This window comes from Athene noctua, chromosome 12 (assembly GCF_965140245.1).
Source record: "Athene noctua chromosome 12, bAthNoc1.hap1.1, whole genome shotgun sequence".
Classification (NCBI taxonomy): Eukaryota; Metazoa; Chordata; class Aves; order Strigiformes; family Strigidae; genus Athene; species Athene noctua.
The window spans coordinates 3,381,506-3,393,678 of NC_134048.1; the positions used below are offsets into that span (position 1 = coordinate 3,381,506).

Here is a 12,173-nt window from a genome sequence, read left to right on the forward strand (position 1 = left end):
CAATAGCACAGAACAGATAAAAGAACAAGCAATGTTTCCAGTGCTTCTAACTCATTTGACCACAGTAACTATTGAAATTTTTTAAAAAAACTTAGCATCACTTGATGATTCAAGCTCTAATTTACCAACTAGTTCTCCTTCCATTCACATTTTAGCATCTTATTCCCAAGGACTACATGTAAATCTTTAAAAAAATGCAGTGTTGACTAACTTCTGTGTAAAATAGTTAACCCTGACCTTGCTGTACTAGCACTTAGTATTAGCAATAGATTCACTTCTACAGCCATGTGATTATGCCATATAAAGTTTAGATAGCAAAGCTCAAAGTTGTATGCAGCTGCTTACTGGTTTGGCCACAGAGCTACTGAAATTTCCTAACTTCATACCCTATGAGAATGCCAGAACAGTTAATTCAAATGATGCAATTTAGATGTCATCAGAGACCAGAGCTGGCCCATCAATAAAATGGGACTAACACACATCTCTAGTGATACACAAAGGAAGTATTAAGAGATACAGAAGGGCAACAAATTTAAGATTAGTATGAGGAGTAGTATTTAGTACTCTAACCAAAAGAAACAGAAGGGTTCTCCTTACTAAGGAACCAGACATCCCATTTTAGAAGAAAAAAAAGTTAAGACACTGCATGTGTTTGCTGATAGTAACATACTTACTGTCATCACCAACAGGCCCTGCTGAACACTGTGCTGGAGGATCACGTGCCAGATCATTCAACTCCTAAAAAAATAGGAACAGTTTATTTAATTTCAAACGCAATTATGTTATTGCTAAAAAACTACTAGTGGCACTTTAGCTATCATTCTCGCTCATGAACACAATGGTCACATTAGGGAGTTTTCTGAAACCACAAGAATAGCAATACCACAAAAGTAACAGCCAGGACCCTGGAAAGCAAAGTTGCATCTTAAATCCAGGTAACACGTTTGGCATATGCATCAGTTACCTTTCTAGGTTTCCACACAATATTAAGTCACAGCAATCCTTATCAAGTCATAGGGTCTATCAATTTGCCTTCATTGATAACAGAACTTAAGAGATGCCAAGCATTACTAAGGTATTATATATTCCACTATCTCCAGGTCAGAGAGATAAGATGGCCTCAATCCAATGACTCTCAGTATCAGCCTCATTTTATCCCCTGTATTGTAAAAGCTCCCAGGTTGCTCCAGCTATAACAATCTACTTTATCATCATCTCAAGCCTTCGGTGGCCTTTTTGTAGTATAGAAAGCTTCAATAACCTGTGGTTGTTTCATCTGCAGCTAAATGCATCAGTGAATATAGGTGGTTAAATGGAGTAAAACACAAGGCCTTCTGTACCTATAGAACTGCTAACCCATGAATGGAAATACTCACTTTTCAAGTAGCCGTGTCAGTCAAATTTTCCTCTGAAGAAATCCTATTATGAGTCTCAATTGCTCTGGCTAAAGAGGTTGAGTAATTCAGAATACTTCTCAACTATATCAAGTTTCAATCTGAAGCAAAATTTCAGCCCACATCAAAAAAGAGTCCACACATTGTCACCAGTAACTCACATTAGCAATTTTCTCAGGAAGTGGACATTCAGTGGAAAGTGCAAATTTTGAAGTCAAACTTTGTCTGTTCTGACTCAGCTACTGACCTACTTTGCATGATGAGCCCAAACATATTAACTTTTTTCTGTGCTAACTCAGTTTAGAGAGCTAAACATAAACACCAGACAATCATTATGAGCACGACTAAATGTACCATTCAGGAAACACTCCCACACTGTGCCTGGCCCCGTGGTTCAGCTTTTCACCTCACAGCCTGCAAGGGTTACCAGCAACAGTCCACAGTGGAGGCTCAGATACCAGACTTATCTGAAGCTTTTGATACACAAAACATTTAAGGACAATGATCAAGACAAGCTGATTGCAGGAACAGGAAAAGCTTGCCACTTAATGGCTTTTTGCTATTTACAGGAAGTATTTAAGCTCTGGAATAGACAGTATCTGGAATTCCAGTTTCTACTGCCCATCAACTGGGAGGCCACCACTAACCAAACCTTCTTCTGTTACAGCACAACAATGCTGCCTTACATCAAACAGGTAAGTCTCAGGATTTTTCCCTCCGTATGCAGTCCTCCAAGAGTCTTGCAGTGGAGATACAAAGCTTCACATACCCTGACTACTGTAAAGCATACACAAGTTTGGCTTTGCTCTCATTGACTCTCAGCTTCCAAAGATCCCAGCTAAAGGCCTTCTGACAGTTTTCTAGTGATCTCCTTACGGTGCAGACCCAAGCAAACTTTGCTCCCACCCTTCATGTTTCAGCATGGACTTGGGGCAGGAGATACTGAGCATGCAGTATAGCTGAATAGCCTACTCACTCCTGAAGGTGAAGAAGCATCTTCAGCTATCCTCTGAAGGAGGAAAGCCCTTCAGAGTTGTCGGTTATGCATGGCAATTCAGAGCAGACAACTTTAGCCAAGTAAGGATTCCCTCCTCACCTCCTATTTGCATGTATCAGCTAGCACAGAGATCAGTGGTGTGCTATCACTCCCCACCAGCACACTTCCCAGCACCCACTGTACACCTCTCTGCTTTAACTCCAGAACATGAAGTATGCTGAGCACCACCCTGCACAACAGGATACTGCTCTACCAGAGAAGTGCACATACTGTAGAAGTTTTCAGGTAGTGCCAGTCTGAAAAATACAGAGTAGCTGACTGCACTGTGCTCTGCTTCAGCACTGGTAAGCCACAAGACAGCCTGTGCCATCACTGCAGTGAAGGAAGGCACTTACAACTCCACTGGCACCTGGAGGCCACACACCTCCTTCATGGTCAGTCTAGTCGTGGCTACAAAGAATGAAGTGCATCTCCACATGCACAAATTCAAAAGTACAGGCATGAAAAAACTTAGAAACAGGAATGTACCTACTCCATCTGAAGGTGTATAGAGTACAATCCATTTCCAAATGACACAGGACTCTAATCTTCTGGAACAATTTAACACTACAGTACTCAAAACCCCAAACACATCTATTAAAGTCACACACATCTAACCTCTCTTCCTTACCACTTCTCATCCCCTTCACTCCTGTTTTATGCATAAGATGCAACACTAGACTCAGAAAGAGTGCAACTGGAAGAATCCATGTCTTCCACGCAAGGCCACAACCTACTATGGATTATAATAAGAACCTAGCATGGTCCTTCCCTACTATAAAGGGGAAATAGTTACAAACACAGGCTGCAGCCCGAGCACATACTCTGCCAGCTAGTATAATGTACAGCTCCAAAGCTGCCCCAACATTCACCCTACATCCTGCTGCTCAAAAGCATGATTTCAACAAACTGGATGAAACAACACACCTTCAGTAATACCACGAGGTAATTCTCACAACAGATGCAGAGGCAACAATGAAGTTGTTAGTGGCAGCCCTGTTTCTCAACAAAATACTCTCTACAATCTTCAGTTCCAGCTAGAAGGAATACTTTGGTTTTCTGAAGCCATGTATAGTATCTCACTGGAAAGAGACTACTTACAATAAACACTCAGACCACTTGTCTTAGCAATTCAGCTCTCACCTAAGGCAGCATTTCAGGTTCTGCTCTATAATTCACAGATTGAAACATCACAGATTAAAAGGCCCTTGTAAAAAGCAATGCATAAGCTCCTTCCACTTGGAAAAGTTTAGCAACAACTCTCGATTCAAGCCCCTGTGATAAAAAAATCCTCCCAGCTTTTGTAGAACAAGAGCTCAGATGACAAGAAGGAAGTTTAACCTCAAAAGAAACCTCTGGAGCACAGCCACTAGCTGCAGCAGACCATCAGTTGCCTCTGCACACCAGAGAGGCCAACATATCACCAGATTTCCTGGCAGGTCACAGACGATAGCTTTAACATGCCATTATTCTCTTGAAGCTGCCGACATGCTAATAAGACTCCCACTACTCACTTGTCAGACCTGCAAAGACAAGTTCTAAAACAGGAATGGTAGCTACATATTGTTGCATTTATCCAGGTACAAACGAAAAGGAGCATTCACTGCTGCAGCACAGTGCCAAGCTTTTGCATCTAAGATGTCACTTTGCCTTTTGAAAACTCCTGTGCAGTTTCCAAGGTACAGCTAGCACAGTACCAGACCTAGTGAGGTCTTTGCTTCCAGATGTTGCTGAGGGAGACTGAGAACCAGCTGGTTTGTAACTCAGAACAAATGACTCAAGTTCACATAAAACTGGAACTCATAATACATGGAGGATTCAATTATAGTTTGGTATCATCTACAAGCTATTACTGCATGTACCAGATCCTGAGCTGCAAGGTTGGCTATATTTCCCTGTCACCTGGGAAGGCTTGCTGGTAAATGATCAAATCTGATCTTGACAATGCTGATTTAAAACCGAAACCCAAAATGAGCTGTAGCTGGTTACCATTCAGGACAGTTTCTGATCCTTAGGCACATGCGGAAGGTTTTGCTTTAGGAACTTAGAAGTGAAGACTCAAGCAGCCTTTAGATGAAGTTTCAGTTTGAGTTATTCAGCACCCAGGAAGCTACCTCACCATGAACTCCCTTCAGCTGGAAAGCCAACTTAAAGTTTCTGCCATCTCCCCTACAGCAAAATACCCTTGAGGTTGGGCCCACTGCTGCAGATCATATCATCAACCCAATCCATCTTAGAGTTAAAAGTATTCATTTAGTTATTCAGCAAAAATGAGGAAGGGGAAGCACAACACAAAACAAAACAAGATTCAAGGTGTCTTGCCCAAAGGCCAAGGTGAATGAAACTACTCCCATTACATCCATAAATATCCTAAAAGCTACAAAACCCTCCCAAGTAGGCTCCAAAAGCAGACTTAATTGTGTTCCTAAGTTCCCAATAAAACAACCCCCTACTCAGGGGTGCCAGGAAAGCATTTTAAGGAAGATGGAGTGTGCTTGTGCCAGACACCCTCCCTAGCTGTGCTTCCCAAGTCAAAGGCATCAGCTGCCAGTGAGGCCTCATGGCACAGGGAAAAGCCAGTGTCACAAGTCTCACTCCTAGCCTCCTCCCTTCATACATTTCCCATCTAAAATACATCTTAAAATGCATCTTCATCAAGGACTTCAAACTACCCAACAAATTTTTAAAGCACTATCAAACACAAGTGTTTTAAGTCTTAACCTTAAAGTTTAACCCTTAAAGTTAATTAGTTTTAACTGCAAACTCCAAAGACATTTGTTAAGATAAGTTCAAATTTATTCCTCTAGACAACAACTACCTCCCCATGTTCCTGATAAAAACTGCTCTGGCCAGAAGACTGGTTTTAAGGATTAAACTAATGCTAATACAGCCTTCAGTAAGAATAACCAACATAACTGGCAAAATCAAGAAGCCAATCAAGCAACTAAAAACCAGCACCCTTTAGCAGTCAGTTCCAGCAATTTTAATAAACCTTGGCACACAGAGTTCCCCAAATACACCCCAACACACTAGATCCATGCCTTCAGCCAAAGATCACCCAAAGTTTTTAGCTTGGACTCCATAACCTTTCCTCCCTACTCCAGTTTGAGCTGTTTTCAAACTGTAATTTACTCAGAGATCACATCCCTAGCTTGATTATAAAATTTTCTTCAGGTTGCTGCTGTTAGGTGAAACAAGCTTTTAATCTGACTTTAGCAAGTGTATCTGCCTGAAGCCCCTGAATTCTTCTGTGACAGGTAGTTTGACACTATGTTACAAAATTGTGATTTACCTAACCAAAACGGAACTTCCAGTGACTTAGCCATGAATCATTAGCAATTTTCACCAGAGCAGTGCCAAGCAGTATGGAATCAGGGCCCAAGTCAAGCCAACAGCACTCTGGTTTACCTCAGCAGCAAGACCACAGTGCAGGTGAGCAGCTGCCAGCTACCTGCAGTCCAATGCAGTCATTATGTAGGGCAAGATCCTGCTGCTCGTTCCTTGGGCCAGCAGGTTCTACCCTTATCTGTTGCTGAAGGTACCATGTAGGGCAAGGTGTAAGAGCCTACATCCACCACACATTTCATCCAGCTATGCTCTCTACCTGCCAAGCAGTAACTCTGCACAAGGTAGCACTCACACGTGCACACAAAGGTCAGATCACTGATGCCCTGCAACATCCGTCAGTGCTCTCCTGGTCTACAGGACTCGTGTGATTCCAGAATATCTGTCATTCTAAGGCTACTACCCCTATTAACAGAAACATTTTAATCTTCAGAAAGATTTTAATCCTCTCCCTTTGATAGAATCTGCCTTTTCAATGCTTGAAATCTCAGATCCACAAGACTCTGCAAAAGTTAAAGGCAAGCAGTTAAGTAAGCAGCATGAGAAAAGTCAAGGTGCATGAAATACAGGAATAACCAAGGTACATGCTATAAACAAGCTCTGATGTAACTCTCACCTTTTTTTTTTAATAACCTGAACAGCAAGAAGACCAAAACAATGTGTAACTTCCTCCTGGTGTGGAATCTGACTATCAAAAAGCCTAGCTAGCTAACAGAAGCTTAACCAGTATTCTCTGTACTAGCAACACACAAGATACTTAACACAGATGGGCTGCACTGGCAGCTCCATGAACGCAGCAAGAGGCCGTAACGGAAGAAACAAGTTGTTCTCACTGGCTGCTGTAAAGCAGAACCAGTAGCGCAGAAATAACACAAAATTTGCTCAGCACAGGTAGCATGCACACAACTCTGAACACCAACATTGTCCAGTTAGCCAATCACTCTAATGCACCCCATCTGCGGGTAGTGTTTATTTTGGCAGAAGTGATACTTCTCAGGAGGGCAAGCAGCTCTGGACTACAGGCAAGCCCATCATCTTCTGAAGCTAAACAGGGACATCATTAGGAAATACATAGTTTAGTTCTGCAAATCATTACCTGGTTTTTAGGCCTCTACATTATAAACTCCTCTGCTATAAGAAAAGGTTTTACTTCAGCAGGGCTGAAGCACAGCTTCTGATTTCTCCTTCCCCCTCAACTATAGGGTCCATCCAGCAGTTCATATGGGACACCCATGTTAGTCTTTTATGTGCTCTCCCATTCAAAGAATCCAAAACAGTGCCCTAGTTATTCAGTCATAGGTAATGCACTTCCTAAAGATAAACAACACAGATGGGATGCGGCTGAATACAGAGTGCTTCACCTGAAACCCTAAAATGGAAGCCATTCATTACTGCCCTCCAGTATCACTCCCACCTTACCCCGGGTATCTTCGCATTGCATTTCTTATAAATTATATCCTTAATAAAAAATACCATTGATATATACATTAAAATAACACTGAAACTGTGATACTTCATGGTTTTATCCCCACACTTCATAGGGATCCTGGCTACCATCACTGCTTACACCCCGAACATTTCTCACAAGAAAAGAGTTCCAAGTTTTAGACCCGACAGCCAGTAAGCACCTAAGCAAGAACTAAGACCACTGCAGCCTGGAAGACTACAGTGAATAATACAAGCAGCAATCTGATAGCAGGTCTCGAGTCTGAGCTCTTTCAGAGCATCTGATTAAAGAACAGCTGCTGCTGCTTCGTGCAGAAACTCAAGCTCAAGTCCCTGGACAAGCCCAAGAGCAATCATGCTACCAGAGACATGCCAAGATGGACTGTGCAGGTTCGTGCGCTACCTCACGCACCAGCAATATTACTTACCCAGCTGCAAAAACCTCCTTGTTCTGCCCCTCTGCCAGCTCAGAAACGTTCAACATCAAAGAGGTAACACTGTTGACACTGTATCAAAGGTTTACTCTTGGGATTTCCTGCTTGTTTCCAAATTCTCATCCCTATATTGTCCAAAGACACAAAAATTTTGGCGAAAAGCTCAGTCTGTGGTTGAACATAAAACCCAAACTGCCAAGCACAAGAGCCAGTGGCAAGATTGAGACCTAAACACTGATCTATCAAGTCTGATAATACCCTCTAAAAATGCCTAAGCAGCAGCTTTCCTTCCATTGCTTCTCTGGACTCAAGTCTATTTGTATTATTTCTACTTGATCCCCATTCTGCAGGCTTTTGTTCTTGCCACTGTTCTTCTCGTTATCCTGACAGGGATGGTATGGTCACTACACACAAGATACTGCTGCTTTTCCCAAAGACCAGAACAAAACAGAGATGATGATACACTCTCCACAGGGTTTAAGAGAGCTGGAGTGTAAACAACCAGTGATTAAGTGATCAAAGAGTTACAGTCAATGGCTCCACATGCAAGTAGAGAGCAGTGACAAGCAGTGTTCCTCAGGGGTCGGGACCAGCGCTGTTTAACATCTTTGTTGGAGACACAGAGAGTGGGATCAAGGCACCCTCAGCAGGTTCACCGAGCAGTGTGGTGTGGTCACACGCTGGAGGGCAGGGATGTGCCATCCAGAGGGACCTGGACAGGCTGGAGAGGTGGGACCATGTGAACCTCATCGAGTTCAACAAGGGCAAGGGCAAGGTCCTGAACATGGGTCGGGGCAATCCCAAGCACAAACACAGGCTGAGCGAGGAGTGGATGGAGAGCAGCCCCAAGGAGAAGGACTGGGGGTATGAGTGGGTGGAAAACTGACTGTGAGCCAGCAACGTGCACTCACAGCCCAGAAAGCCAACCATGTCCTGGGCTGCATCCAGAGCAGTGTGGGCAGCAGGTCAAGGGAGGGGATTCTCCCCCTCTGCTCCGCTCTTGTGAGACCCTCCCCCTGCAGTGCTGGGTCCAGTTTTGGGGGCACCAACATCAGGACACAGACTTGCTCAAGTGGTTCCAGAGGAGGGTACAAGATGATCAGGGGCTGGAGCATTCCCCTGAGAGAGTTGGGGGTGGTCGGCTGGAGAAGAGAAGGCTCTGGAGAGACCTTAGAGTGGCCTCCCAGGACTGAAAGTGGCTACAGGAAAGGGGGGGGAAACTCATTATTGGGGGGGCCTAGGGATAGGATATGGGGTAATGGTTTTAAACTGAAAGGAGGTAGATCTAGATTAGATATGAGGAAGAAATTCTTCCCTGTGAGGGGGTGAGGCCCTGGCACAGGTTGCCCAGAGAAACTGTGGCTGCCCCCTCCCTGGAAGGGTTCAAGGCCAGGTTGGACGGGGCTTTGGGCAACCTGGGCTGGTGGAAGGTGTCCTTGCCTGTGGCAGGGGGTTGGGACTAGATGATCTTTAAGGTCCCCTCCAATCCAAACCACCCTATAATTCTATTATTTAAGTAGTTAAGGAAGTAACTCAGAGTACTCCTTTCCAATCCGTAGCTTAACTACCATCTAGCTTTTAAAGCATCCAGACTGTAGACAGTTTTATTTCCCTTCACATACTTTGTTGGAAATGTCACCTACAACGCTATCATCTCACCTCTCCTCAAAACCCACCACTCTTACTCCACTGAAATACTTGGTACTTTTCAGAGCTCAATATACGCCACTGTTTGGGCAATGCTCTTGCTACTTTCCAAGTCTTTAAAGGCTCTTACACAATCCCTGTGACCCATCAGGATTCCTTCTTTGCAAAGCAGCATAATGAATCGGTCCACAAGCACCCAATATTAACAGACTCAACACATTCAGATTCTCTCCTGTTAAAAACCGAGAGTAGAAACAGAAGTGCTCAGAGTGTTGAGTCCTGAACCTCAGCACACAAGCTACAACCGAGCAGCTGTCCTTGCTTCCCAAGTCACCTGATAGAAGATATACCGTCCCCAGAAGAGCCCTGCACTGTCTGCCCCTGCCCCCAGCAGCCACAGTTACCCTGCCCGGCGTTCACTGCTGTGTCTCTTAGGTCCATCTCAATGGCAGGCACATGACACGCTCCCAAGGAGGAAGCACTCTTCTGAAACACCTGCAAGCCCACAAACACACTGTGGAACAGTCTTCACAACGTACCGAGCGTCACTGAAGTAAGGGACAGAATGATATAGAAAAACAATACTCAGCTGGAGCACAACTTCCTTATGTAACCCACTACCATGTGCTCATCTGGAAATTTCAATACACTAAACCAATACTCAAAATCCTTCCATCTCAAGCTCTACCTATTCCACAAGCATACGTAAGCCTTCACACTCTCTTCAACTTTCTTCTCTGCCTTAACTTTAATTTGACCAGTACAACACATAAAGCTTCACTAAAACTTCAGGATAACCTACAATCAAACCAAAGATGTAATCACATAATCCAAATCTGATCCTACATACATAAAACAGAGCTAGCAAACTGATCTTAAACATTAGGTAGTGGGTTGACATCTGGTTCTAGACAAAAATTAGATTTACATAGTAATTAGATTTACACAGTAACAGATTTACTTAGAAACTCTGTGGGAGGAGTGGCTTCTACACCTGAACCTCGAATGGAGGCTCCAAACTGACAGCTAGGCACTTTGCTGGGAAAAGGATAGAAATTCCCTGCCTGACTCACCAAGGCAATAAAAGCGTACTTCAATAATCCTCTTCCCGCTCCCCCCGGTAAAATATACTATGATGATCAAGCAAAGTATAGTTTGAAGTCAACAGGAGATCCGGCAGCAGTGTTCTTCTAAAAGGCCAAGTGCTGTGCACCTCCTGTTCCAGGAGGCAGGGGCACCTCGCATGCCTTTCCCTACAAGTCTGCTAGATGACTCAGGTTGTAGAGCAGCACTGGCTCCATTAAAATAATAAATCACACTATTTTGATTAGTTGAACGTGACAAGTTTACTACGCTTAGCGCTTCAGTATCCAAGACCAAGATCGCCTGCCGCTCCTGGAGGAAGAAGGGCCTTTAACCACCGAAATCTCGATCGAGCTATACCAAAACTTCCAGCGCGGGCAGCGTTTAGCTCCTCCGGGCGCCTTCTCCCAAGAGCAGCGGCCTCCGCTCCAGCGCTGGGTTCCTCGCTACCCCCACGCGTGTCCGGTTCCACACCCCGAGCGACTCCGGAGGGCGAGAAGCAGCCCCGTAAGCTGCAACAGCTGGCGGCGGCTGGTGCCCACCCCCGGCCCGCCGCCCTGCCCCGCCGCCCGGCGCCCCCTCGCGGCCCCAGGGCCCGGGCTCCGGGGGCCACGTTGCCTCGGAGGGGCCCGGCCACCCAGACCCCCACCGGGCCCGGCCTCCCCCCGCGGCGGTAACAGCCCCGAGGGACAGGGCCCGGCACCGCATCCCCTCCGGCCAGAGCCGGCCTTTCCAGGGGGACGAACAAAGCGCCCCGGCAGGCTGGGCCGGAGCCGCCGAGCCCAGCTCCGGCAGCCGCGGCCCGGCCCGCGCCGCCGAGGGCAGCCGGGCAACTTCCCCGCGGCTCCCACCTCCCCGGGCCCGGCTGCCGCCTTCTCCTGGCGGCGGGCCGCCCGTCCCCTCAGCGCGGGCGGGGAGAGGCGCCCATAACCCCCCCCGCCCAGCCGAGGCGGGCACCGGAGGGACCCCGCGCCGCCGGGGCAGGGCCCAGCCCGGCCCTCCCCTCCCGCCAGGCCCGGGGCGGCGGCGGCGGCCTACCCGGGTTATGTAAGGCGAGCGCTAGGCCGGGGCGGGCGGGCGCGGAGCCGGGCGCGGGGCGGCGGGGCCCTGCCCTTACCTTGTGGATTCTCTTCAGCGCCATTGTGTGCGCGAGGCGGCGAGGAGGGGCGGGCGGGGAGGGGGCAGCCCGCGGGGACTATTTTCCGAGGGGGAGGGGGAAGGAGGAGCGCGGAGGTGGCGGCGGCGCGGCAGAGGGAGGGGGGAGGGGAAGGGGGGAGGGGAAGGAGAGAGAGAAGGGGGGAGGGAAGGAGGGGGCCCCCCCGAAGGCGGCAGCGGAGGGGGGGCGGGGGGCCTGCGGGCGGGCCGGCCTGGCGCGCTGCTCCCCTGGCGGCGCCGCTGGGACGGAGCTCGCTGCCGCTGCCGCAGCTCCTACCGCATCCCTCCGCCGCCGCTTTATGCACTGGCGCCTCCTCGCCGGCCTTCCGCGTATCACTCCGCCGCGGCTCCACAACCGCCGCCGCCGCGCTCGGCCGCCGGTTGGCAGCGCGGAGGCGGCCGCCGCGACGGGGGCCAAGGCCGGTCTAGGAGCGAAGGGGGAGGGCCGGGCGGGAGGGACAGGAGCAGCGGGGGACGGCGGGGACTATTTGTCGTGCGGCCGCCGTGCAGAACTCTCCAGAAGGGGGAGGGGGAGATCGCGGAAGGATACGGCGGCGGCGTGACGCGCTGGCGGCCGCGCGTGTGACGGCGCGTTCTCGCGAGAGCACCGGGCGGGAAGAAGTCCCGGCCGCG

The 12,173-nt window shown here is 47.8% G+C and overlaps 1 protein-coding gene across 2 annotated transcripts in view; it reads right to left on the reverse strand.

Moving 5' to 3' along the window:
• UBE2D2 (ubiquitin conjugating enzyme E2 D2) overlaps positions 1 to 11,883 on the reverse strand; it is a 29,876-nt gene extending 17,993 nt beyond the window's left edge. The window contains exons 1-2 of one of the 2 annotated variants that reach the window (XM_074916416.1): positions 11,503 to 11,883; positions 675 to 738 (exon numbers count right to left, since the gene is read on the reverse strand). In XM_074916416.1, coding sequence (XP_074772517.1) covers positions 675 to 738; positions 11,503 to 11,526 — 88 coding nt within the window. In that variant the 5' untranslated portion in view covers positions 11,527 to 11,883. Of the gene's footprint in view, positions 1 to 674; positions 739 to 10,745; positions 11,008 to 11,502 lie in introns of those variants that run through there. The other variant, XM_074916417.1, reaches the window with a different exon arrangement.
• Between the last annotated feature and the right edge of the window lie 290 nt (positions 11,884 to 12,173).